The 27,982-nt window shown below is 42.4% G+C and overlaps 1 protein-coding gene across 1 annotated transcript; it reads left to right on the top strand.

The window, feature by feature from the left end:
• slc15a5 (solute carrier family 15 member 5) lies at window positions 1-27,017 on the top strand (the record flags this gene model as incomplete). The annotated part of the gene is made up of 9 exons (XM_084335134.1): window positions 1-310; window positions 3,433-3,655; window positions 6,842-7,011; window positions 10,431-10,651; window positions 13,978-14,164; window positions 14,466-14,654; window positions 15,955-16,086; window positions 17,493-17,601; window positions 26,876-27,017. Exons 1-9 carry the CDS (start codon window positions 139-141, stop codon window positions 27,015-27,017), a joined length of 1,545 nt encoding a protein of 514 aa, XP_084191260.1. The 5' UTR covers window positions 1-138.
• Window positions 27,018-27,982: the final 965 nt, after the last annotated feature.

Here is a 27,982-nt window from a genome sequence, read left to right as displayed (position 1 = left end):
CTCTCCAAGACCCCTCGTCCGGACCGCAGGCCCCCTCGGGACGGACCCCGGAAGACCCGCAAGAAGCTCCAGGTGATCATCTGCATCCTGCTGGTGGAGCTGTTCGAGAGGTTCACCTTCTTCGGCATCGTGTGCAACATGATCCTCTTCTGCACGGTGAAGCTGGGCTACGACTACTACCTGGCCGCCACCGTGAACCTCTGCTTCGTCGGGGCCAGCACCCTCACCCCCGTGCTGGTGGGCTGGTTTGCCGAGACCTGCTTAGGGAGAACCAAGGTGCTGTACCTGTGTGCCCTACTTCACTTCTTTGGTAAGAGAAGAGAGACGACAAAGGATTACATTTCATACTTGGGACTTTGTGTGATTAATTGTACCGTATCTACAGTATGCGATGTGTTTATAATGGGATCTATCTGAGATGAAGGTGGCTGGTGTGAATATCCTTTGGGATTTGGGAAACGAGTTAACATCGTGGGTAAGAAGGTTCCTTTTCGCAGGAATTGTTACATTAACCCTTTAGTGAAAGGGTTAACCATTTGTCGTGTGGCAGTGATAGGGTTAACCTTCTGTATTGTCGCCGTGGAAGGGTTAACCCTTTGGTAGTGTGGTAGTGAAAGGGTTAAAAACAACAGTAAATAATTGTGTGTTAATGTGTTTACTTAAAGGTGCTATAGATAACATTCGGACACTGGATGTCACACTAGAGCACCAGCATGTCATTTATCCAATCAGGTGCATTCCACGTGAGGAAATGGGAAGTAGGGAGGGGATACATGCACGTTACATGTAAACAACAACATACATATTGGACCCGCAAATTTTTTTAAATGATACATTCATATTTTGTGGGAAAAGCAATACTTTTAATCCACACCTTTCTAAAAGCTCTGTGGATGTATTCTTTAAAAAAATAATATGACTCTATAGCATCTATAGCACATTTAATAGTGTACTACAAAGTAAAAGAAAATGCATTTCAAATTATGGGAAGTTAAACTCTGTTGGATTATTCATCTTGAAAATCAAAAGATGTTTTCAGTTTGACCTTTGGTGTGTGAGCTCACGTCTGCTAGTCATGCTGCTTCAGAGCTTACGGTAACTCAGTCTGTTAGTCATGCTGATTCAGAGTTTTAACAGTCTGTTATTTATTTATTTATTTCGCACCATTTCAGCAAAACAGTAAAAAATCGAAACAGTGACCATGACAGAAAGTGTATATAAAGGTGCTTAGTAGAGGCAAGAGACCCAGATGGGCCTATACGGGGCCTCAACTCATGAAATCGGATAAAAAAAAAAACACACAAAAACTAAAGTAAAGTGAAATAAGTTCATAAAACAATTTTCATAATATTAAGAGAATAATAAGAGAATAACAATAATAATCAAAGTAATAATAACAAAAAGAACAACATTAATAATTAGTCTAAACAAATTAACATGAAACTGTAAAACAAAGTGACATTAATGGTTTTATGAGATTTAAGCTATTCATTTAACAATGTATATTTAAGCTTGGATTTGAGTGATGAAATAGATGCAAGTTTTTATTATGGAGGGTTTTGAATTCCAAATTGTAGGACCTCTAAATCTTATACTGAACTGACCTAATGATCTGCTAGTTATTAATAGATCTGTTATCACTATGAATTGAAAATGGGGGACCCTGATGTAAACAAGACAAACGTCTTTCTCTGGTCTGCATCCCCTTAAAGGGGAACTATCTTATAAATGGCCTTTTTGAGTGTTTAGCATTGTTTCCTAGCTATGTGAACTTATATTAATATGATCTATGTCTCAAAATTCTCATATTGGCGCATTCTTCCAATTCTCCTCTCACAATATTCACCCTCACTGAACTGAGTCGTTTGAAAATGTGCCTATATGTGATGTCATATAGTCACTGCTGCATGTTAATGTTCAGGCGAACACGACGCTCAGCAGGCCCGGCGCAGTGGTTTAGGAGCCCAGGCTCAAAACAGCTCGAGATCTTGAGGTAGAAAAATGCTGTTTTTGAGGACTTGATTAGAAATACAAAACAATGAATAAAGAAAATATATATATTACAGAGGTGTTCCATAGACTCACAGGAATTGTGTAAAAGTGCCCAAATAGTGAAAGAAATAGTAAAATAGTTCCCCTTTAACAATTGTGTGTATTGAGACGTATTGTACCCATTCTGCAATCTGTTAAATAAAGTTTTCATTCATTCATTAGTCATGCTGATTCAGAGTTTAACTAACATGCTGATTCAGTTGAACTTGAGTCTGTTAGTCATGCTGAATCAGAGTCTCAGTCTGTTAGTCATGCTGATTCAGAGTTTAACTCAGTCTGTTAGTCATGCTGATTCAGAGTTTAACTCAGTCTGTTAGTCATGCTGATTCAGAGTTTAACTCAGTCTGTTAGTCATGCTGATTCAGAGTTTAACTCAGTCTGTTAGTCATGCTGTTAGTCAGACCTCAGCACCTGTGTTGAGAAGTCTGAATCAAACAGGGTTTGAAATTACTTGAATTGATGCAAATAGGGAGTAACATTAGGAGTGGGGGGGCGTAGAAGCCTTAGAATGGCTAAATTGACCCGGCTGTCTGCAAAATAATTTTGTTTATCGGATTATTTATTGTTGAATGCCGATTATCTAAAAATGTCAAACATGGACCTGATTAACGGGTCTATCTCTAACACAGCGCGGTGTTGCTCCCCGTGGTGATTAACATAACGGGTCTATCTCTAACACAGAGTGGTGTTCGGTGGTGTAGTGGTCGCCTCACAGCAGAAGGTCCTGGGTTCGATTCCCGCTTGGGGACCAGGTTGCCATGTTGCCAGTTACCCAGGTGGGATATCTCCCGGGCCTTTCTGTGTGGAGTTTGCATGTTCTCCCCGTGCTCGCAAGGGTTTCCCCTCTTGATAAGATAAACCCAATGGAAAAACATGCAGAACAGAACAAGACCACTTGGATTGGCCCCCGGGCGCGGCGATCCCGGGTGCCCTTGGGGGGGAAGGACAACAGGATGGGAGGTTTAAGTTTATTTGAAAAAGGGACAGTGCATATTATTCAATAAGCCAGAAGGCTAGATTTAATCTGTAGTCCCTGGCCAAGATGTTAAAAAGGGCATCAACCTAAAGTGATAAAAAAAGGTTATCACACATAACATACATCAAATAGGCCTACATAAAATACAATTCATCATCACAATATACACATTTTAACAAAAATACACATATAAAACAGAATAAAGCTGAATTGCATACACACCCGTTTAGCTGTGGGTGCAGCTCTGGTGTTCTTTGAGACAGATTGGAATTTGGGTGCAGAGAACATTTCGTCAGCGACTCAGTGCATGTGTGTGTGTGTGTTCCTGTGGGTTGCCCATCGTGTGTGTGTGTGTGTGTGTGTGTTAATCTGATGACAAATAAAGACTTCTTCTTCTTCTCCAGGTACAGCCATGCTCCCCGTGGTGGCGTTCCCATTCGAGGACTTCTACATAGACACTCACCACATGACCCACCAGCTGGAGGCCAGGGAGCAGCAGATCCTGTTCTACACGGGGCTTCTGGCTGCGGCGCTGGGCATCGGCGGGATCCGAGCCATCCTCTGTCCCATGGGGGCCTACAGCCTGCAGGGGTACAACCAGCACCAGCTCCTCTCCTTCTTCAACTGGTAGGCGCTCCGTTCAGGAAGACAATATCAATATAGTAAATAATAAACGTTATCTGCGTACGGCACCTTTCATACAAGAATTACAGCCCCCCCCCCCCCCCCAAGTGCTTCACAGCAGTACAATTAATAATAAAACTTTATTTGTATAGCACCTTTCATACAGAAACTGCAGTTCAAAGTGCTTCACTGTTACGGTTTGTATGTAACCCCAATAGCACAACACAAGACAGGTATGAGAGTTAGCCAAAACCTGGGCATAATTTATTCACAAACAAAAACCGGCACTGTCCCTTTAAGGGAGAACAAAAAGGGTGAATATTCTAGAGTCCATGACTGAAGTGAAAGTTCTGAGTCTGGTCCTGTTCAGACTCACCAGAACACTGCCGACGGGCAACTCAGCAAACAGGGGGTCCATGAAAAAGGAGTGAGAACATAGGAATCCTCTCATGGAAACATTGAGAGCGATGACGATGTCTCACACCAGGAACGAGGCCCACGGAGAGAGAGTAGGGCAGTAGATGGCACGACGTCTCACCCCAGAGACGCGGCGGTAGATGGTAGCAACGGAACAACCTGGCAATGAGTGGAAGGCAGTCGGCAGTTCTTGTAGTCTCCCGACGAGCTGAATGCCAACCACTCTCAGGTGCGTGAGCTGAATGTTCGCCACGCCCCCTCGTTGGGAAGCATGCAGTTCCTACCCAGCCCTCACATTCACAACAGAAAAAAGACAGGAAAATAAAGTGCACATAAAGTGCATAAAGCACAAAAAGTGCAGACATATAAAATCACAGTTTTTCACATTAGGATCTAACATCCCAACAGGCCACCTTGTTTATGGTTTGATTCAGTTTTTAAAATAGACAATAATAAAAAGAGTAAGATAGAATAGACAAGAGTAAAATAGTGCAATAAGTAGTAGAATAGAATAGACATGAAATGAGCACATAAAGTGCAGACATATAAAATCAGTTTTTTTACAGTGCAATAAAATAGTTCTGGATTACTGTTTAACAGTTTAAAGTCGTCTTTACCTTCTCTGTTTGGCATCCACAGTTTAAAACTGTGGATGCCAAATTGACAGAATAAAAGCAATGCATAAAGTGCAGACATGAAATGAGCATACGATAGCTCTCATTCACAGTGTGGATGTAATGAGTCTAAATATAGAAGAGTTATTTTACAGAAACATTCGTACAAAATAAAATGGTAAATGGTGCATTTATATAGCAGCTTTTATCCAAAGCGCTTTACAATTTTTTCCTCACATTTGACCCATTCACTCACACCAATGGCGGAGGCAACCATGCAAGGTGCCAACCTGCTCATCAGGAGCAGTTAGGGGTTAAGTGTCTTGCTCAAGGACACTTCGACATGCTGTGCGGGAATCGACATGCTGTGCGGGAATCGAACCGGGAACTGCTCTACCTCCCGAGCCACTGTCGTGCAACTCTGAACTGCACTCCCTATACTCTAGGCTCTGTTGCCCATACCGTACGAACTCTGAACTCGGTTGCTCTCAATTTATACCTATCTACTGCCTTCACTGTCTACAACTGCCTTACACTGTAATCTCAGTTTGTGGGGTATCCATTTGGAATGGCCTTGATGTAGCAATAAAAACAAGTACTATTGAAATGTTTAAATGCAGATATAAACAGGAATTCTTGGACAAGTATAAGTTAGAGAAGCTTGAAAATAATGTGAACTAGTATTTTTATAATTATTTATTTATCTTTTGCTGTAGTGGATAGGTATATTATTTTTGATATTGATAGATAACTTATTACATATTAATATGATATTGTAAGGAAGGGGCAGGACCAGATAAGCGTTGATTCTTTCTGTCCCTTCTCGAACAAAACCATTTGTCTTGAGCTATGTTGACAATTGCTTCCATGTCTAGGAAGATATCTTTTATTTTTTGTATTTGTATTTGCATTTTATTTCGTTTTTTTTTTATTATTTAATTTTAATTAATTTAGTTTTTGTTATTTCAAGTTTGTGTGTTTAGATCAAATCAAATCAAATCATAACTACCTCCCTCAACCTATAGTCTACCCACATATTACTGTTTACATACCTGTATGATAGCCATATACAGTAATACTATTATACTGTATATATCGTATATATTTGTATCTACTACTGTTTGTATATAACTGCATATATCCCTTACCTGTATACATACCAGTATATATTATATGAATTATCTGTATATATCCCATACCTACTCTTATTAATTATACCACTGACCAGTATGGCTTACTTACTACCATAGTATATTTATACCTATTTACTGCCTTCACTGTCTACAACTGCCTTGTATCACTGTACATAATGATACTGTAGTAGTATGTCAGTTTAGCATGTATTACTCAGTATAATATCACATTTTATCACTTGCACATTGTATATTGTTAATGCACTTTACTGTTACATTTGCACTCTGGTTAGATGCTTTTCATTGTATTGTACTTGTGATGTGTGATGACAATACATTTTTATCTAATCTAATAAGATATGAAGGACAATCAATCTGTGATGAATGTGATTGAAAATGATTGTCAAAATATTTATAATATAATATATACAGAAATAATAAACATCCCTAACTTAACTCTTGTCATCACTAAATTAACTCGGTTAGTTCAATAGATCAATCAACCAACCAATCAATCATTAGTCAATACAGTCAGATAGACATTCAGATAAACTATAAATCAGAATATACAGTGGGTCTGCCTTATTCAAGTTTTTACAAATATTATCTATGTAAACACACCTTTAACAGCCACAAAATACATTTAAAAACTCATATTTACTTGTTGGCTATTGTTTGCCCTTGTATCAAGACTCACTTAATCAACAAGTAATTTCCATTCCTACTGTTTATTTTTATTGTAGTTTATGTTTGGATTAAGGATCCAGGCCATCAGGATTCTCAACGACAATAACACTATATACCGGTAACAAACAATCAAATACACTCACAGCACACACATCCACACGTACACACTCACTTTAAATAAACAACTCACTGTAGCACCCACTTTAGACACTTTAACAATTTATAGCACACTCTCAGGAGCAAAACAGAAAAAAGCATTTCATATAAAAGTATTGTGTATTTTTGTATGACAGCTAATAAAGACACTTGAACTTGAGTGGGCCTTTACCTCCTCCTAGGTTCTACTGGCTGGTGAACCTGAACTCCGTGGTGGTGTTCCTGGGCATCGCCTACATCCAGCAGTCTGTGGCCAAGAACCTGGCCTTCCTCATCCCCTTCACCTCCGCGCTGCTGGCGCTCATCGCCATCCACATGGTCCGTACCAACCTCACCTACAGACCCAAGAGAGGTAACAATACAACAGTGTGTGTGTGTTTGTGTGCGTGAGAGAGAAAGTGTGTGTTTGTGTGTGTGAGAGAGAGAAAGTGTGTGTTTGTGTGTTTGTATGTGTGTGAGAGAGAGAACGTGTGTTTATGTTAGTAACAGTCCTGTCTCTCTCTCTCTCTCTGTGCGTCTCATACAGGAGACTCTCTACTCAGTAACAGTCCTGTCTCTCTCTCTGTGTGTCTCATACAGGAGACTCTCGACTCAGTAACAGTCCTGTCTCTCTCTCTGTGCGTCTCATACAGGAGACTCTATACTCAGTAACAGTCCTCTCTCTCTCTGTGCGTCTCATACAGGAGACTCTATACTCAATAACAGTCCTGTCTCTCTCTCTCTGTGTCTCATACAGGGGACTCTCGACTCAGTAACAGTCCTGTCTTTCTCTCTCTGTGTGTCTCATACAGGAGACTCTCTCCTCAGTAACAGTCCTGTCTCTCTCTCTCTCTCTCTCTCTCTCTCTCTCTCTCTCTCTCTCTCTGTGTGTCTCATACAGGAGACTCTCGACTCAGTAACAGTCCTGTCTCTCTCTCTGTGCGTCTCATACAGGAGACTCTATACTCAGTAACAGTCCTCTCTCTCTCTGTGCGTCTCATACAGGAGACTCTATACTCAATAACAGTCCTGTCTCTCTCTCTCTGTGTCTCATACAGGGGACTCTCTCCTCAGTAACAGTCCTGTCTCTCTCTCTCTCTCTCTCTCTCTCTCTCTCTCTCTCTGTGTCTCATACAAGAGACTCTCTCCTCAGTAACAGTCCTCTCTCTCTCTCTGTGCGTCTCATACAGGAGACTCTCGACTCAGTTAACCCATTCCGTGCCAATCACGATGATAGTCGGGTTAACTCGCCATCGCTTGCGTGCCAATCACGAGTATAGTTGGGTTTTAATCGTTATTTCTTTTATTAGCGGTATCCATTCATTTTCATCCATCCAACCTGATGTTATCGTTGGGAATGGGTCTGAGCTCGCAAAAGGGCAAATACCGCCGCCTATCGTCTCCCGGATGGTATTGCACATCATTGGATTGGATTGGCTGGGACTGTGCATCAAAAAAATAAGTCCGGTCCAGGTTTTACTTCTCGGGCATGCAGCTGGATACTATTGCATTGACTGGGGGGACTGGGAGCAGCCTGGATTATGTGTTTTGGACTATAACGTTGGATCAATGGACATGATCGATATTTGGAATGGCGATCAGGAATTGGATTAATCCTTTTGCATGACATCAGATGTGAGGTAAGGCCTTTATGTTATGAATCTTGGGGTAATCAGATGTTCCTTTCTCCGCCATCGGAGCGTGTGTGTGTGTGTGTGTGTGTGAGGTTCGCGCCGACCAAAGTACGGAGAAGCGATTTTTCAGACCCGCTTCTCTTCGTGCATGAGGACACATATACTATCGATAATCTAGCGTTTATTTGAAAACGATTCATAAATCAAGCAACAAATGGCACGCTTTCTAAGGAAATACATTTAAGCTCGATTTGCTGGAGTTTATTGAGATGAGACAGAACGCCCTAGAAATATATTGATATTCATTACGATATAAAATGGAAATGAATGTATGAAAAAATTAGGGCTGTCAGTTTATCGCGTTAATTAGATTAATTAATTACACAGCAAATTATCACGTTATGAAAATTAACTACACAAAAAAAAATATATATATTTTTTTTTAATCTCATTCATTACATAAGAATGTAGAATAAACAGTTACAGACTTTTCTTTTAAATGGTCTATTTGCATGTTCTTGGTATCTGATTCTAGGGACATCTATGGATCTCAGGGAATGTATTCCCAGTGTCAGAAATACTGTGTCTGTTACTAGGCTTGAGTAAATTGTAATGAACCAAATGAGAATATCAATTCAATTTTTTTTTCTTTTTTTTTTTTTTTTTATCTTTGACTGTGAATAACACCATGCTAAAATTGACCAGACCTGAAAAATCTAAGCAAATGAATAAATGGAAGATGATTAAACAGAAGGTTTTGTAGATACAGTACTGAATTCTGCCATCCGGACACATGCAATTTGAAATATGATTATAGAATATAGAATAGCTGTGAGGATAGGGGTTCTTGTGGAGCCCAATAGCGAACACAGGAGTAGAGAGAATGGAGCGGTTTAGGGTGTTTTAATTGTTTCCCCCCCAAACAGACAAGAATCATGCAGAAATGTACAACAGATGGGGATGAATGTTCTTGGGGGGGTAGCACAGAGGTACTCCTTGTGCAGTACGAGAGAATGGTCCTTGAGCAGGTGCACTCCTCGTGCAGTATGAGAGAATGGTAGACACCGGCTGTGTCGGGGTGGAGAACAGGAACCTCGTAGTCAGCACCAGGGGTCCAGACGGGCAATGCTGGAACGGAGGTCCTGGGTGACGCTGGAGCGGAGGTCCTTGGGCACAAGAGAGGGAGGTTAGGACAGAGAATAATTCAAGAGCGGGTCAGCAGGGCTTCAGGTCGAGACGTCGTACCTGGGTTTGCAGTTTAACACTGCGACGCCGGATGACAGGCTCTGCCAGATGACAGGCTCTGCCAGATGATATAGAGCCTGCTTGATGAGGTAATCCCTTGCAGCCGTGCTGATTGATCCTCATCAGGCAGGCTCGGGCCCCGATCGTAACAATAGCAGGTCGATTAAAATGCGATTAATTAGATTAATTAATTACAAATCCTGTAATTAATTAGATTCATTTTTTTAATCGCCTGACAGCACTAGATATGTTTTATGCACTCGCAAATAAGTCCTATTCTCCATTGGCTAAAGCATTGGCACCGAAGGGCCATCAGCAGAGGGTGCTGTTGGCCCTGAATGAGTTAACAGTCCTGTCTCTCTCTCTCTCTGTGTGTCTCATACAGGAGGGTCTATACTCAGTAACAGTCCTGTCTCTCTCTCTGTGTGTCTCATACAGGAGGGTCTATACTCAGTAACAGTCCTCTCTCTCTCTCTGTGTGTCTCATACAGGAGGGTCTATACTCAGTAACAGTCCTGTCTCTCTCTCTGTGTGTCTCATACAGGAGGGTCTATACTCAGTAACAGTCCTGTCTCTCTCTCTGTGTGTCTCATACAGGAGGGTCTATACTCAGTAACAGTCCTGTCTCTCTCTCTGTGTCTCATACAGGAGGGTCTCTACTCAGTAACAGTCCTGTCTCTCTCTCTGTGTGTCTCATACAGGAGGGTCTATACTCAGTAACAGTCCTGTCTCTCTCTCTGTGTCTCATACAGGAGGGTCTATACTCAGTAACAGTCCTGTCTCTCTCTCTGTGTGTCTCATACAGGAGGGTCTCTATACTCAGTAACAGTCCTGTCTCTCTCTCTGTGCGTCTCATACAGGAGGGTCTATACTCAGTAACAGTCCTGTCTCTCTCTCTGTGTGATTAATACAGGAGGGTCTCTCCTAACAACCCTAGGAGTCTTCCTCAACTCTCTGAGGATGTGTTGTCTCCACTCTCGCCACCTGAGCGGAGACGTGGCCACCTGGCTGGACCGCGCCAAGGAGAACAACGGCGGGCGCTACAGCGAGACACACGTGGAGAACGTCAAAGTGCTCGCCAGGCTGTTCCCCCTCTACAGCCTCCAGCTGCTGTACAGGGCCTGCGTCACACAGGTGGGTCTATGCAGGGGTCCTTGTTTCCATGGGGACCAGAGGGGATCCATGGGGTCCAGAAAAATGAAAAACATACTTTTATATCATTAACCTTAAAGGAACACGCCAACATTATGGGAAATGTGCTTACCGTCTTCTCTGGAGCCAGACAAGAAGATGGATACCAATTTCCTCTCTGTGTGTTCAGTAGAAAGTTATCCGGCTGTAAGCTATAGTCTAGTTTAGCACAAATGAATGGAAGCTGATACGGACTACTAGCCTAGCTTAAAACTCCGGGAGAGGTGTTTAGCTGGTCTGTATCCGCTTCCATTCATTTGTGCTAAGCTAGGCTAGCTTGCAGCCAGAAGGCTTTCTACTGAAAGGAAATTGGTATCTATCTTCTTGTCTTGTCTGGGAAATGCCAACATTTCCCATAATGTTGGCGTGCCAATGAGAGAAAAGATAATCACTATATTTGCTGTTTTCACTGCCTACTAAATAGACGCAAACATGCACCTGATTGGATAAATGACATGCTGGTACTCTAGTGCGACATCTAGTAGCCTAATATTATCTATAGCACCTTTGATTGATCCAAAGTAAAAAAAAAAAAATTATAATAATAATAATTTGTTAAAAAAGTGTATTTGTACAGCGCTTCACACGCACACATTACAATGAAACAACAGACCAGCCTTTTTACAGGACCAGACCAGTCTTTTTAAAGGACCAGGCAGCGTCTATTCGAATACCAACCGTTTTGTGCGTTTTGCTAATCTGATTGGCCACTGACGTTTCTGGTCATGTGACATGTGCGCCCAATCGCGTGACGAGCTGTGTCTTTGCCCATTTCCGCGTCGAACAGCCTGCAAACTACCCAACGCCTAGTTTATCACTGGTTAAGCTTAGGCGACTCTTTCAAAGTCGGTTAAGGTTAGAGTTTGGAATCAGGGCTGGCGTTCTATCGCCATGCTCTAAGACAAACTCTAACCTTAACCAACTTCGAAAGAGTACCTAAGCTTAACCGGCGAAAGAACTTGCCGTCACACGATTGGTGCACATGTCACATGACCAGAAACGTCAGTGGCCAATCAGATTAGCAAAACGCACAAAACGGTTGGTATTCGAATATAGGCGACCAGGCCAGTCCTTTTAAAGGACCAGACCAGACCTTGACCATGTCTTTTTGACATGTGGGTTCCAAGTCATTCTTCACATCCCTTGCTTCATTAGCTCCTATTTAAACAAACAATGTTTCGCCAAGGAAGGGCTCCATCAGGTCACAGGAAACCCTTATATAGACCCATAGATATATATATAACTAGATGATGTAAGGCGGAGTCTCCAGCGTAGTGGCCATCTTGTCACAGGCAGCATGCCCACTCATAACATGAATGTCTATGGTCTATGTACTATTGAAATAAGCATAGCTTGCTCAATTTTCAACCGATTTACAAACGGTTTGGTTTATTACGAACGGTATTAACGTGGCTATGATTCAGGATGCTTGGACATGTCGAAATTATTTGTATATGAAAGTCCATTATAAGTATGCAATATGATAACTACATCTCTGACGTTTATAACAAACCAAACCGTGAACTAAACTTGCAGACATATGTAACCTGACAATTCCACTTACCGCAGCAACACTAATCCTAAATGTCACTACTACCGGCCTCCATATAACAAAAAATAACCATTCTAGCGGGTGTTACAGCAGCCAAAAAAAGTATAGCCATGAGGTGGAAACAACCTGAAAAACTTAGAACGATCAATTGGTCTTTGACACTTTTGGATGTAATTTACATGGAGATCTCCACTGCTTGGGTGATTGGAGTTGGGCAATACAACATTGAACTATGGGCCTCAGCGGCCGAGAAAGTAAAGGCCATGATCTAGCGGCGAACCGGGGTTGGGGTGTTGTTCCTGAGTGGTCCTGGGGTGGGTGTGGGGGAAGGAACAGGTAAATTTTTTGTAATGTCTGTGGCATATTAATTTCATATATATTTTTTTTTGTATTATTTCTATTTATTGTCATTATTGTTATTACTGCTGTTATTGTCCTGTGAAGTCTACTATTATTGTTTATTATTATTATTATTATTATTATTATTATTATTATTATTATTATTATTATTATTATTATTATTATTATTATTATTATTATTATTATTATTATTATTATTATTATTACTGTATTATGTTTTGTCTTGTCTCATTTGGAAGAAAAAAAAAGAAAAAAATAAAAGTATTTGATAATATATATTTTTTTAAACTTTGAAAATCGGTTGAAAATATAGCAAGCTATGGCTATTTCAATAGTACATCACCATAGACATTTATGTTATGAGTGGGCATGCTGCCTGTGGCAAGATGGCCACCATGTGGCAATGTCGGTCTCCATTGGCCAGCAGCGCTGGTGAGTCATCTAGCCTTTATATATGTCTATGTATAGACCCGTCAATCAGTGAATGTGCCAATTGGGATCCAGGTGAATGGGTACGTTTTTCTTTTTAGAAAAGCTATAATCCTGAACAATATACCATACTATATAAAACAACAATCATACTATTTTAGATAGCAGGATACACCAAGAATATCATTAGATTACATTACATTAAATATTATATGGCAAACAATATAAAGACATTATGCAAAATTCTACAAAAAGTAGAATTAAAGTATTAAAGAATAACGGTTGAGGTGCTCCATGAAATGATGTAGATGAAAAAATAGCAATACCTTGTTTTATAGGGACTGCTGCCTTATCATCCTCTTAGCATGCGCCGACCCGCATATGGGACGTTTTTAGGACGATTTTCCCACCGGCACTTTGGCGACTCCTAGTGGCTCGGGTGTGCATATTTTGTAATTCAATATATATATCGAATTGAAGGCTTATTTGTTGCCTGTCGATCCGTCAAAATCCGTTCAGCGGTTCTCGAGTTACATGCCTGTATTTGAGGCTTGTGCAAAGTACACGGTATTGCGCAAAATACCACTCCCAACTCTTGGCGCAGTAGCTCCGTCAATCTAGATCCAATCTCGAAAATGATTATGGATCGTTGTAGCCAATGAGTGTGGCTTACCAATGAAACACCACGTGGGGATGTATGAATCTAAAAAACAAAAAAAACGAACGAGCGAAAACAGGAAGAGAAAAACAGCCGAATGAATTGAAGTCTATGAGAAAACTCAGTTTTTCTTTTGTACACAGTTTACCAAAATCACTCCTAATCACTAATTTCTGAATGGATCTTTATGAAATTTGGACATGTACTACATAAGGCTTCAGGCTATGGGTTCGTATGGATTTGCCCCTTTAACCCCCGCCCCTCTTCTAGATACCATCAGGTTACTACATCCAGACTATGAACTCTAACCTCCACCTGAACGGCTTCCTGTTGCCCATCGCTGCCATGAACGTCATCAGCATCCTGCCCCTCCTCCTCCTGGCCCCCCTCATAGAGTGCATCACCACCTGCTACCTCGCCATGGAGAAGAGCCCTCTGGCGCCTGCTAGAGTCATCAGTGAGTACTACACACAAACACACACACACACACACCTCTCTTTAAACTTAAAATTAAGCAGTAGTACATTTCAAATCTCTCATCTCTCCTGTAGCTCTCTCATATCTCCTGTAGCTCTCTCTCATCTCTCCTGTAGCTCTCTCATCTCTCCTGTACCTCTCTCTCATCAGATCTCCTCCTGTAGATCTCTCACATCTCCTCCTGTAAGCTCTCATCATATATCCTCCTGTAGATCCCTCATCATATCTCCTCCTGTAGCTCTCTTTCTCACCATCTCTCCTCCTCCCTCCTTCCCTCCCAGCCTTGGGCCATGGGTGTGCGGCTCTGTCCGTGTTGGTGGCAGGTCTGTCTGAGTTACACAGGAAGTCTTACCCCCTGGTGGAGCAGGCTATGTCTGGGAAGGTGCTGCAGGTGTCCTCCATGGCCTGCTTCCAACTGGCTCCTCAGTACATCCTCCTGGGTCTGGCCGAGGCCCTGGTCACCCCTGCCTGTGAGTAGTACACTGTCGAAAATACTCATCTTAAAGGGATAGTTTGGATTTCATTAGGTCGATGCAGTGCCATTAGCGTACTCACCGAGCCCCATGGTCGGAGTTCTGGCCCGGTTCCAAGCAAAAACCGGGAGGCTTCAGCAAATGGAACACGAGTGTTATTCCACACCATAATATGAAGGTTTTAACCACCAAGGTTTAAACACAACAAGGAACCACATGTCTGGCACATTTCCCTCGCTGACATGCTCTGATCTCTAACTAACTAGAGTTCTTCTGTCGCTTGCTGACAGGCTCTGATCACTAATTAACTAGAGCTCCTCTCTAACTGGAGCTCCTCTGTCCCTCACTGATCTCCTCTCCTCTAACTAGAGCTCCTCTGTCCCTCACTGATCTCCTCTCCTCTAACTAGAGCTCCTCTGTCCCTCACTGCTCTCCTCTCCTCTAACTAGAGCTCCTCTGTCCCTCACTGATCTCCTCTCCTCTAACTAGAGCTCCTCTGTCCCTCACTGATCTCCTCTCTAACTAGAGCTCCTCTGTCCCTCACTGCTCTCCTCTCCTCTAACTAGAGCTCCTCTGTCCCTCACTGATCTCCTCTCTAACTAGAGCTCCTCTGTCCCTCACTGATCTCCTCTCTAACTAGAGCTCCTCTGTCCCTCACTGATCTCCTCTCTAACTAGAGCTCCTCTGTTCCTCACTGATCTCCTCTCCTCTAACTAGAGCTCCTCTGTCCCTCACTGATCTCCTCTCTAACTAGAGCTCCTCTGTCCCTCACTGATCTCCTCTCTAACTAAAGCTCCTCTGTCCCTCACTGATCTCCTCTCTAACTAGAGCTCCTCTGTCCCTCACTGATCTCCTCTCTAACTAGAGCTCCTCTGTTCCTCACTGATCTCCTCTCCTCTAACTAGAGCTCCTGTTCCTCACTGATCTCCTCTCTAACTAGAGCTCCTCTGTCCCTCACTGATCTCCTCTCCTCTAACTAGAGCTCCTCTGTCCCTCACTGATCTCCTCTCTAACTAGAGCTCCTCTGTCCCTCACTGATCTCCTCTCTAACTAAAGATCCTCTGTCCCTCACTGATCTCCTCTGCTCTAACTAGAGCTCCTCTGTCCCTCACTGATCTCCTCTCCTCTAACTAGAGCTCCTCTGTCCCTCACTGATCTCCTCTCTAGAGCTCCTGTTCCTCACTGATCTCCTCTCTAAGTAGAGCTCTTCTGTTTTACTAACAGGCTCCCCGATCTCCCCTCCTCTCTCTGACAGGCTCTGACCTCTAACTAGAGCTCTTCCGTCCCTATCTGACAGGCTCTCTGATCTCCTTCCAGTTGACCCCCAGCCACATCAGAGGCATCTCGCTGCACTTCCTCACTCTGTCCTACGGAGGGGGCTGTTTCCTAGGAGCCTTCATCGTTCAGCTGGTCTACCTTCTATCTGGAGGTGACAACAGCTGCTGTGTGCTTTGTGGTTAAAAGTCGTGTTAATATGACTTGTTTTATTTAATTTAGATATTATATTATAATATAATATATTTATATATCATATAAATATATATATATATATAAATAGAATATACAATATAATATCTATATTATATTACAGCCATGGATCTCTATGGTACCACAATTTTGTACTTAAAGGAACACGCCAACATTTGGGGAAATTAGCTTACCATCTTCTCCAGAGAGAGACAAGAAGATAGATATCAGTTTCCTCTCTGTGCGTTCAGTAGAAAGCTATCTGGCTGCATGTTAGCCTAGCTTAGCACGATGAATGGAAGCAGACATGGCCGGTTAGCGTTCGGGCGAGGTGTTAGTTGGACAACGCTTAGGCTAACTGGCACTGTCCGTTTCCATTCATCGTGCTAAGCTAGGCTAACATGCAGCCAGATAGCTTTCTACTGAACACACAGAGAGGAAACTGGTATCTATCTTCTTGTCTCTCTCTGGAGAAGACGGTAAGCTAATTTCCCCAAAATGTTTGGGTGTTCTTATAAATCCACGGTATAATCCAATTCAAACCATGATACTGATGGTACACGGCACAGAGTTACCGAATGAACAGACTACAATGTAAAATGTCAGGTTGAACCTTCGACGAATGAGTAGGAAGCGCGGTAGCAGTTTGATGCTGTGTGATTTCACTGCAGCTTCCTGATCTAATGCCAAACCTAATCACACCATGTCCGCTGACAGGCAACCAGGGGTGTAAAAAGTACCCAGAAATTATACTTAAGTGAAAGTATGGGTATACTGTCTCAAAATCGTACTCAAGTAAAAGTCAAAGTATCGGGCTAAAAACACACTTGAGTAAAAGTCAAAAAGTTTATACTTTTAAATGTACTTAAGTAGTAAAAAAGTAAAAGTAAAAACTTTTTTTTTTATTCTGGGGGAGTGACATTTTCCGGTTCGTCCTCTTCATCACTCGTACTATCATTTGCGGCCATCTTCTGTAGCTTGTCACTCTGACTGTCTATTCTTCTGATAGCAGGTGTTTAATCAAAGATCCCCGCTTTCTATTCTTGCACAATAGAATTTCGGGAATTACCCCAGACCACTCTGAAAATATACTTATATTCACCACGGGATAACGCGTGAATGTACAGTATGCATGGAAAAATTATCTCTTTTTTGCATCTTGACCGGAAGAAAGTCACTGTCAAATGACCATAGTATTGTATCCATGGCTATAATATAGAATATAGATTTAGCTCTACAAACAAGGTGACGCACTCCTATCTTTTAAAGCGTTGGCATTGCTACAGCGGGTCCCGTCTAATAGCTGGCACTGAATGTGTTAAGTATTGTAATAAAGTACAATTACTCATGTACTTTACACCCCTGCAGGTAACTTCTACCCAAACCTCCTCCACGAGGGAAACCTGGAGCGCTTCTTCTTCTTCATGGCCTCCTTGATGGCTGTGAACACCCTGCTGTTCTGGAGGGTATCATACAGGTAGGAGTTACAGTATCTCTCATCACATAAACACCCTGCTGTTCTGGAGGGTATCATACAGGTAGGAGTTATCTCTCACCACATTAACACCCTGCTGTTATATTTCATTTATGGCTTTGCGCTCTGCCTACTGGAACTATCCCTTTAATCATATACTATCATGAAAACTTTCACCCACGTGTACGCACCCACCTGCCTGACCACGCCCACATCCGCTCATATTATATGAGCGGGGTCCTGGCCATACTACCAGCTCCTTCCCTACTTTCACCACTGTGAAGTCTGTGTATAGCACCGCTTCAAGTTTAGTGCTTAAAGTAGTTAGTTAGTTATAGGATATATACGCATAACTGTATACGCACAGTTATGTTTCCGGGGTTTTCTTAGTGGGTTAAGGGAGCAACCACTTTCTGTTAATAAACATAGGGGGGGGGGGGGGGGGGGGGGGAGGCGGAGATTGCGTTCGTCACCAACACCGGAGACGCTGGATTCGCCTGTTCGAATCCAGCTCACAGCTCCGGCGTTGTCACCAGCTTGGCTGGCCGTTCACACTAATACAATTGGCTGTATTAGAGGGTGGGAAAGCTGGCGGGGTGGGTCCGGGTCGTTGTAAACAGCGACTCCTACAGTTCGGTCGGGGCACCTGCTCAGCGCGGATAGGATCTAAGGGGGGTAGTGTGATCCTTCCACACGTTACACCCTCTCAGTGAGAGTCCGCGCTGCCAGGTGAAAAGAAGCGGTTGATTGGCTAGACGTGTGTCGGAGGAAGCACGTGATAGCCTCCACTCTCCCAGACCGACTGTGGGGGGTAAGTGCGCAGCAACCAGGAAGGGGATTGGGAATTGGCATAACGACTAACATTGGGATGGGAGAAAATCGGAGGAAAAAGGAGGGGGAAAAATGCTGCATATACGTATTTAAAAATTGTTTTTTTATTAATGGGAAATAATTTCACTACTTCTCCAATTAATACTTTAGATGTTTAAGCATAGCAATGCTCTTTTAAGATCTAAGTTAATGTTCTCTTCCTTTTACTTGTTTTTTTTTCTTTCTTTTTCATCCGCTCTCTCTGATTTATTGAGGCTCTCTCTTCAGTTCAATACCTTCATATTATTCATGGGTTACTATAAATTACTATAAATTACAAGTTCATATAAAATGTAAGTGATTAAGGCATGACAATTGAAGCTTATTTTTGGTCTTTATTTTTAGTTTATCTCATTTAAATTTTTATTTATTTATTTTTTACGGGTAAGTGGCCAAGCCACAGTCGACATTCTACTTATGGTAGAATTTAGAGTGTTAGATCCTATGGTATACATAGGAATGTTAAGGATAATTGGATCATTCTGGGATATCCGGTGGTGCAAGGGAGAGAGTCATACGCAAAGGTTGTGTTCATGGAACACAATCCTGTACGACTCTCGGTGGGAGGGAAGGGTAGGGGATTTTTATTTGTATATATGTATGTTTTTAAGCTCGGCTCTCAACGGGACCTCACTAGTGGGATGTATATCTAGTATTGCCTCGCACTCTAGAAGCATTACCAAAAATTACAATGCAACATGTATAGACTATGGCTAGTTTGAATATAATGATATGGAACACCGGGGGAATAAATAACCAACTTAAACGCAAAAGCGTGCTCACACTGATGAAAAAAGAACATGTGGACATTGCTCTGCTAAGCGAAACACACATTCTAGGGAAAGACATAGGTAAATTAGCGGACAACATATACCATAATATCAGTCACTCCTCTATTGGTACGAGAACTCGGGGTGTAGCAATAGTCGTTAAACGTAAGTTGAATATTGTACTAAAGGGAGTATGGTCTGATGTAGAAGGTCGGATAACTATAGCTAAGATTGAACATAAGAACAGGAAAATAGCGTTGATAGCGGTATACGCCCCAAATTTGTACGAAGAAGATTTCTTCACTACACTAACCAATGCAATGTTAGACATTCCCGATTACTCATTTATAATAGGAGCGGATTTTAATGCCATCTGGAACCCAAGGATAGACAAATCTTACCTCGCCTTTTCCAGCGAACAAAAGAATTCATCGAAGGCATTAAAGGATTGGTCAAAGATTACAGGTGTAAAGGACTTATGGCGGTTACTTAACCCCACGACCCGAAAGTACTCTTGTCGATCTGCGAGACATAAGACACTATCCAGAATAGATTATGTCTTTGCATCACAGAGACTATTTGATAATTATGAAGTGGAAATGATACCCAACGCACTATCAGATCACTGTTATTTACTCCTTAAAGGTACATTTGGTATACTATCCTCCCGAGCCCCAAGATGGCGATTTAACTCGTTGCTGCTTAACAACAAGGAATTCATTACACAACTCAAAGAAGCTCTTATAGTATTCCAACGGGAGAATGCAAACTCGGTGCAAGACCCCAGAATAATATGGATGTCGGTAAAGGGAATGATCAAAGACTTCACGGATAGCTTTTCCTCCAAAATGCGCAAGAATCAAAACACAAAACTGGATGAGCTGGAAACGCTTTACTCAACGTTATTTAATTCTCTGAAATACAACAACTCAACTCGACTAGAAAATCAAGTTAACGTACTAAAAATAGAGATCAATGACATATACAGACAACAATCGGAAATACAAATACGCAGCACAAGACAACAGCAGTACTCCCATGGTTCCAAACCCAGCCACCTATTAGCCATGCGATTAAGAATTAATGCAACATTTGCAGATATAACTACCATTAGAGCACAACAAGTACTTGTAACAGATCCGGTAAAAATAAACGATACATTCAAAGTATTCTACTCCGATTTATATAAATCAGAAATGACCTTCGATCAAAACAAAATGGACACATTTCTTAATCAAATTATTCTCCCTAAACTTTCAGAGGATGACGCTAAACAGTTAGAAATACCGATCACACTAGAGGAACTCAAGATGGCCATAACCGCAATGAAAAGTGGTAAGGCTCCAGGAAGAGACGGTTTCCCATCAGAAATGTACCTTTCTTGTTGGGACATAATTGGCCCCTTATTACTAAATATGATCTTATACTCAGTCAAGGAGGGGAACTTCCATAAAACCGACAATATTGCACTCATAACAGTCCTCCTTAAAAAAGACAAAGACCCCAACGAGTGCGGTAGTTATAGACCTGTAAGCCTCCTCGGAACAGATATCAAACTGTACTCTAAGGTATTAGCCATCAGATTACAAAAGCATATGACGTCTTTAGTTCACCCGGACCAAACTGGCTTCATAGGAGGCCGCCTGATCACTGAGAACATAAGACGTATACTGCACGTACTTGATGCCGACAAAGAGGACACCATACCTAAGGCGATACTGTCCCTGGATGCTATGAAGGCCTTTGACAGGCTGGAATGGTCGTATCTGTGGGCAGTGCTAGAAAGGATGGGGTTAGGAAAAGGATTCATCGATATGATTAAAGTATTATACAAAGACCCATCGGCCATGATTATAACAGGCACAATCATCTCTGAAATATTTCCGGTATCACGCTCTGCCAGACAGGGTTGTCCTCTTAGTCCCGGTCTGTTCAATCTATCATTAGAGCCGTTAGCACAATATATAAGACAATCCCAATCCATAGAACCTATCGTAATCAAGGGCACACAACAAAAAATTTGTTTATATGCGGACGATGTAATATTGTTCATGAAAAACCCCAACACCACATTGCCTCATCTGCTCAAGTTGATTGAGGACTTTGGTGATTTATCGGGATTTAAGATAAATTGGCCGAAGTCGGCTTTCCTTCCACTTAACACCCCTGCAAAAAAAGATACAACCCTCCCAGGACAGATACCGATGGTAAAACATTTCAGATGCTTGGGAGTGGAAATATTCCCTACCATAAGACAAACGGTGAAGCACAACTACACAAAAATCCAAAACAAAATCAAAGACGACCTTGATAGATGGGCAAAACTTAAGAACACAGTACAAGCACGGATATCAATAGTTAAGATGGATGTACTACCTAAAATCAACTTCTTCTGTTCAATGCTACCGTTACCCCCTCCAGAGGGTTACTGGAAAAGATTACACTCCTCCACATACAAATTTATTTGGAATAACAAACCACCACGTATAAAAAGATCCACCGCACAGAGAAATAAAGCAGATGGTGGCATGGCATTTCCAGATTTTTTCCTATATTTTAAGGCGTACTCATTAAGTCCATTGACAACATGGTTTGACTCCCAAGCATTAGCATCTTGGAGGAAAATAGAAGAAAACATAGTAGCCCCACATAGACTGAAGGACATAGCATACACTAAACTACCAATCAAGCACTGTGAACGAAAATTTGGCCCCATAATTACTCATGCGATCCGGATATGGCGTGAATCACAAAAAAAAAATCCTAACCCACAAGAATGGCACAACCATACTCCCTTATTCAATAACAATGCTCTCTTAATTGGAAAACGACCTATAAGATTCCCTATATGGGAAGAGCAAGGCATACACTCATTAGGGGATATTTTTAACAAACAGGGTTTTTGTAGTGATAAAGAAATACGCAAAAAATTTAATCTCACCAAGTCCACATGGCTTTTTCACAAACAGTTAGAGCTATGTTTGAAGTCTCACGGTGTTCCATTAGACAGACCAATTGAACACCACAGATACCACAAATTCTTCTACTCAAGAGAGACATCGAGAGGTTTTGTTTCAGAATTTTATCATCAATTACTAACGTCCTCGTATGAAACCCTCCAACTTGACTCTGTCTGGAGGAGGGATATACCAGACCTGGAAAATGACTTTGATTGGCAAGGAGCCTGGGCAAATGTCCGACTTACATCAAGGAACCCGGATCATCAACAAATCAATCTTAACTATATTCACAGGACATACTTGACTCCTATAAGACTGTGCCGAATGGGGCTCAAACAAGATTCCAAATGCACCCAATGTACAAATGGGGACGAAGGGACATTTATGCACATGTATTGGGACTGCTCACCAGTTAAGGCATTCTGGAAAGATGTGACCCAACAAATATCAAAACTCGTATCTTGGAATATACCTGTACACCCCTCGGTATTGCTGTTGAATGATGTTTTTGAGTTTGCAGTGAATCCACAGCTAAAGAGATTGGTTTTATCGGGTATCACAGTAGCCAAAAAGCTGATCGCATCACGCTGGTTTCAACCGGAAAAAATGTGCCGTAAAGTTTGGTTTCTTACATATCTCGATGTAATTTACCATGAAATATCTACAGCAAGAATTCTGGGTCTCAATGAATCCAAAATGTCAATGTGGTTAGAAGTGGTGGAGAGAATAAAAGCTAGCTTATAATGGTAGTGTCTGGTTAGGTGCGAGGGATAGTGGAGGTACTTCTCAAGGTGGGGTCCGGGAGGGGGGGGTTCGAGCTGAGCATATGTATGTAGGTTTTTTTTTTAGATAACAGGTATTATGGGTATATCTTATATAAAACAACTAACCAAAAGGTGATCCCATTGGATGTGCCCTGACAATTAATGCTTGTATATCTTATCGTGTGTTGTCATGTTTGTTTATATGTTTGTTTTAAAAAAGAATAAAAAAATAAAATACAAAAAAATAAAAAATAAAAAAAATAAAAAAAAATAAACATAGGGGGGTGGTTGTCTCTCCGGTGTGTTGGTAGCAGAGTCGACTCTCAGGTTGAGCCCGGGTCTGACCCCGGCTGCCCGAGAGTATGCCCCCGCATCTTTCATGATGTCTGCCAATTGTGTCAAACTCTTTCTCTGAACCTCGACCCCGCAGGATTACTAAATTGGCAGGGTCAGGGTTCGTGGTGGAATCTGTTCGCTGGCGGGGTTGGCTAACTCAGACTCCGTGAGGTTCGTGGCCCCATGAGATTGTGACATGGTGCACGGCATACCGAACACCCTTTCCGCCGGGATACTGTTCTTACAGTAGGCCCCTTAGGCGCCTGTCTAGTCCGCAGTGCTCTGGGCGCAGGTCGAGTTCTGCTCTTAAGACCTGTCGACCTGGATTGAGAGATCAACCTCCTTGGAGGGTTGTCTCCCCGGCGCGCCAGCTGACCCCACAACATTGTGGGGGCGAAGCCTCCTTGGGAGCGCTTTGGAGCGGCGTGCCAGGGGGAGAAGGGCCTTCACTTATTTTAGGCCCTGTCCGATACGCTGGCGATGTGGGGGGTGGTGTCACCAGTGACCGTCTGGTGGGGTCTCGATGCCGCTGCCTCGTTGACCTCACCAGGCCCCTTTTTCAGGGGGTCCTAGCCCCCAGGATGTGGCCTGGGGCTGGGACCTCCTCCACGCCCCGCTGCTACGGCCTTGCCACAGGGTTGGGGCTTTTTGACCCCGACCCGCGATGTTGGGGGCTGTGAAGGGTTTTTTTTCGCTTCACGTCCGTTCCCTGGTGGCGTGCGGGATGCGCGTCCGAGTAAGTCCCACGGTCTGCTCACCCTGTGCGTTTGAGGTGCTAAACCCTCTTCGCACAGTCGGGTCTGGTCTCCCTCCCGTCCCTCACTAGGGGGGGCCGGGGGGCCCGGATCCTCCCCGGTATTCTGATGGTTGTAGGGGGCCTCAGCGGGTACATCTGTCGAGCTTTCCGCTCTGCTCCACTCTTGTGTTCCAGTAGGCAGAGCGCAAAGCCATAAATTAAATATAACGAAGGTTATCCTATAACCCTAGTTATATGAATTATGGCGAGCGCTCTGCTCTGACTCACTGAAGACCCCACGGTCTTCCGTTTCAGCAGTGAAAGACTGGGGAAGGAACTGGTAGTATGGACATGACCCCGCTTATATATGAGCGGATGTGGGCGTGGTCAGGCAGGTGGGTGCGTACACGTGGGTGAAAGTTTTCATGATAGTATATGATTAAAGGGATAGTTCCAGTAGGCAGAGCGCTCACCATAATTCATATAACTAGGGTTATAGGATAACCTTCGTTCTGGAGGGTATCATACAGGTAGGAGTTATCTCTCACCACATTAATAAAGAGAAACTAAAGGGATTATTTGACCTGTTTGGAATATTATAGTCTGCTACGAATAATCGACTAATCGATCGAAAGGAGCCGTAGTCGACTGCCAACCTCTTAGCAAATAATAATGATAATAATAATAATGATATCTATTTATTTTTTTGTAATCATTCTTTCCAAAAGCAGAGGCCTAGAAGCGTGGCTAACGCTAATGGTGCACATACCAGCGAGGCTAACTGCCTAAGAAAACGGGGCACAGAAAGAGGATTTCACACAAATATCAAGATGTATCCATCAGTGGACCAATTGCATGCTTTCGCAGAGGACAAGAAGCCTTCAGTCGACTCCTTCAGACATTAAGCACCCCCCACAGTTCAAATGGAATCATCCCCCAAATAAAAATAAATAAATAAATAAAATATATTATTTTTAATTTTTTTGCATTCAGTAAGTAATTCAGTAAGTCGACTATCTGCAAATTTCAGCCAATCAAAGTAAACTATACAAGTCCTTAGTCTGCGACAGGCCTAATTCGGGGCGACAGTGGCTTGGGAGGTAGAGCAGTCGTCTGGCAATCCGGAGGTTCCCGGTTCGATTCCCACTCCTCCCGGGCAGCGTGTCGATGTGTCCTTGAGCAAGACACTTAACCCCTAATTGCTCCCGATGAGCAGGTTGGCACCTTGCATGGTTGCCTCTGCCGTCGGTGTGTGAATGTGTGAGTGAATGGGTAAAAATGTGAGGAACAAATTGTAAAGCGCTTTGGATAAAAGCGCTATATAAAAATCCAGCCATTTACCATTTAATTCGATTATAACTCAGAGTTCCTAGTCGCAAATGCTGGTATATTTCTCAAAACATATAGCTAATATACTTACAAAGCTATATGTTGTTGTAAACTGTCTTTGTGAGTTGTAGTTCATGCGAGACAAATTGTAAGAAAAAATTGCCAAAAGGTTTAGCATGACCATCCATGTTTTTCTGACTTTGTAGCTCGAGACATTTCCTTCCCACTTGTAACTTCCCACCTCCAACCTAAAATGAATGCAGCTTTATGTTTCTACATGTGTCCTTCTGTTACCCTAGGTGTCTTGGTAACATTCCTTGTGAAATCAATACAAGCTAATTAGCTAACAAGATATGTTCTGGGGGGAGGGGTCTGTAACCTGAAGAGTGAGTCAAGAACCCTCTCCCTCACATTATGACAAACTACAATTCAAAGGGTATCCTTTTAAAGGAGAATTCCACTGAAATGAACTCTTGGGTTGTTGTTCTGCGACAGTAGCCTAGCCTGCCCGACCTGGACGTTTAACTAAATAATTTTTCTTTCTGTTGATTTACAAGTTTGAGTTTTATAACCCTTAAGAAAATACAACCCTATAACATCATAAATCCTAAGACATCATCAAATTGCACTGCTTGAAACAGTTAATGGGCAGTCATGTTCCCCTACCCACAACTCTACACGTTTGATGTTCAGGGCGGTCCATAGCTAGAATGTTCTTTCAACCATCTCACGAGAGAGAGAGAGAGAGAGAGAGAGAGAGAGAGAGAGAGAGAGAGAGAGAGAGAGAGAGAGAGGAGATAGCAAGGGGGAGAGAGTGAGGAGATAGCAAGTGAGAGAGAGGAGATAGCAAGGGGAGAGAGAGAGAGAGAGAGAGAGAGAGAGAGAGAGAGAGAGACACACACACACGTCTCTATGCCTGTATGTCACAGTGAACATGTCGTCCAACTCTCAGTGAGGTCATAGGGCCTATAACTCAAAACTGACAAAACCGATACGGGGCAAAACTATTTTTTTTACATTTTGATAACAAAATGAAAATCAAGAAACTTTGAGAAAATGTTTACTTATGCCAAGTAGTAACAACCAAAAGTAAGTAACTAATATATACTAGCGTTTCATATCCGGTGTACTTTTGGTTGTTACTACTTGGCATAAGTAAACATATATTAGCAGCATCATTAATTAATGGTCTCTTGCTAGATAATATGACACATCATTGAGTTAACATTGTACACGCTACCATTACATACATTTAATAACATCATTTGAATGATAATTTTGGTGTTTCGTGCCATCTTTAACCTTCTGCAGTGTGGCAGTGAAAGGGTTAACCATTTGGTAGTGTGGCAGTGAAAGGGTTAACCTTCTGTAGTGTGGTTGTGAAAGGGTTAACCCGTTGTCTTGTGGCAGTGAAAGGGTTAACCTTCTGTATTGTCGCAGTGAATGGGGTTAACCCTTCAGTAGTGTGGTAGTGAAAGGGTTAACGTATAACTTGTCTCCTGTGTCCTCCAGGTACCTGGACCTCACTGTTCAGGGTCGGGGACTGACCAGGAGCCCTCTGGCTGACAAGCTGCTGCGCTACAAGGCCTGCCTACGCTTCTACGACACAATGGACCGCCGTTTAACACACGCCTCAATAGAGTCTATCATCTAACCTCACTGTGCCTCAATAGTCTATCATCTAACCTCACTGTGCCTCAATAGAGTCCATCATCTAACCGCACTGTGCCTCAATAGAGTCCATCATCTAACCTCACTGTTCCTCTATAGTCTATCATCTAACCTCACTGTGCCTCAATAGTCTATCATCTAACCTCACTGTTCCTCTAGTCTATCATCTAACCTCACTGTGCCTCAATAGTCTATCATCTAACCTCACTGTGCCTCAATAGAGTCTATCATCTAACCTCACTGTGCCTCAATAGAGTCCATCATCTAACCTCACTGTTCCTCTATAGTCTATCATCTAACCGCACTGTGCCTCAATAGAGTCCATCATCTAACCTCACTGTTCCTCTATAGTCTATCATCTAACCTCACTGTGCCTCAATAGAGTCCATCATCTAACCTCACTGTTCCTCTATAGTCTATCATCTAACCTCACTGTGCCTCAATAGAGTCCATCATCTAACCTCACTGATCCTCTATAGTCTATCATCTAACCTCACTGTTCCTCTATAGAGTATATCATCTAACCTCACTGTTCCTCTGAGTATATCTAACCTCACTGTTCCTCTATAGTCTATCATCTAACCTCACTGTTCCTCTATAGAGTATATCATCTAACCTCACTGTTCCTCTATAGAGTATATCATCTAACCTCACTGTTCCTCTGAGTATATCTAACCTCACTGTGCCTCAATAGTTTATCATCCAACCTCACCCTTCACAAACACCTCAACAGAACCTATCCTTCTAATAGTTCTGCGTTTCAGACACTATGGATCCTCCTACTCTAAAGCCTCCGTAGAAGCCGTCCTGTGACATCATGACATCATGACCCTCTGATTCTGTGGCGCTGGCGCCACACCTGTATTTACTATGTATATTTATGTAAAGTTGAGAATCCTCCAAACTGTATAGGATGTGTGTAAAGGTTTCGTTTTACTTGTATTTGTT

This window comes from Notolepis coatsorum (genome assembly GCF_963971535.1).
Source record: "Notolepis coatsorum genome assembly, chromosome: 18".
NCBI classification, from domain to species: Eukaryota; Metazoa; Chordata; class Actinopteri; order Aulopiformes; family Paralepididae; genus Notolepis; species Notolepis coatsorum.
The sequence above is the reverse complement of the archived record's forward strand: the minus strand, read 5'-3'. Positions and strand labels throughout refer to the sequence as shown.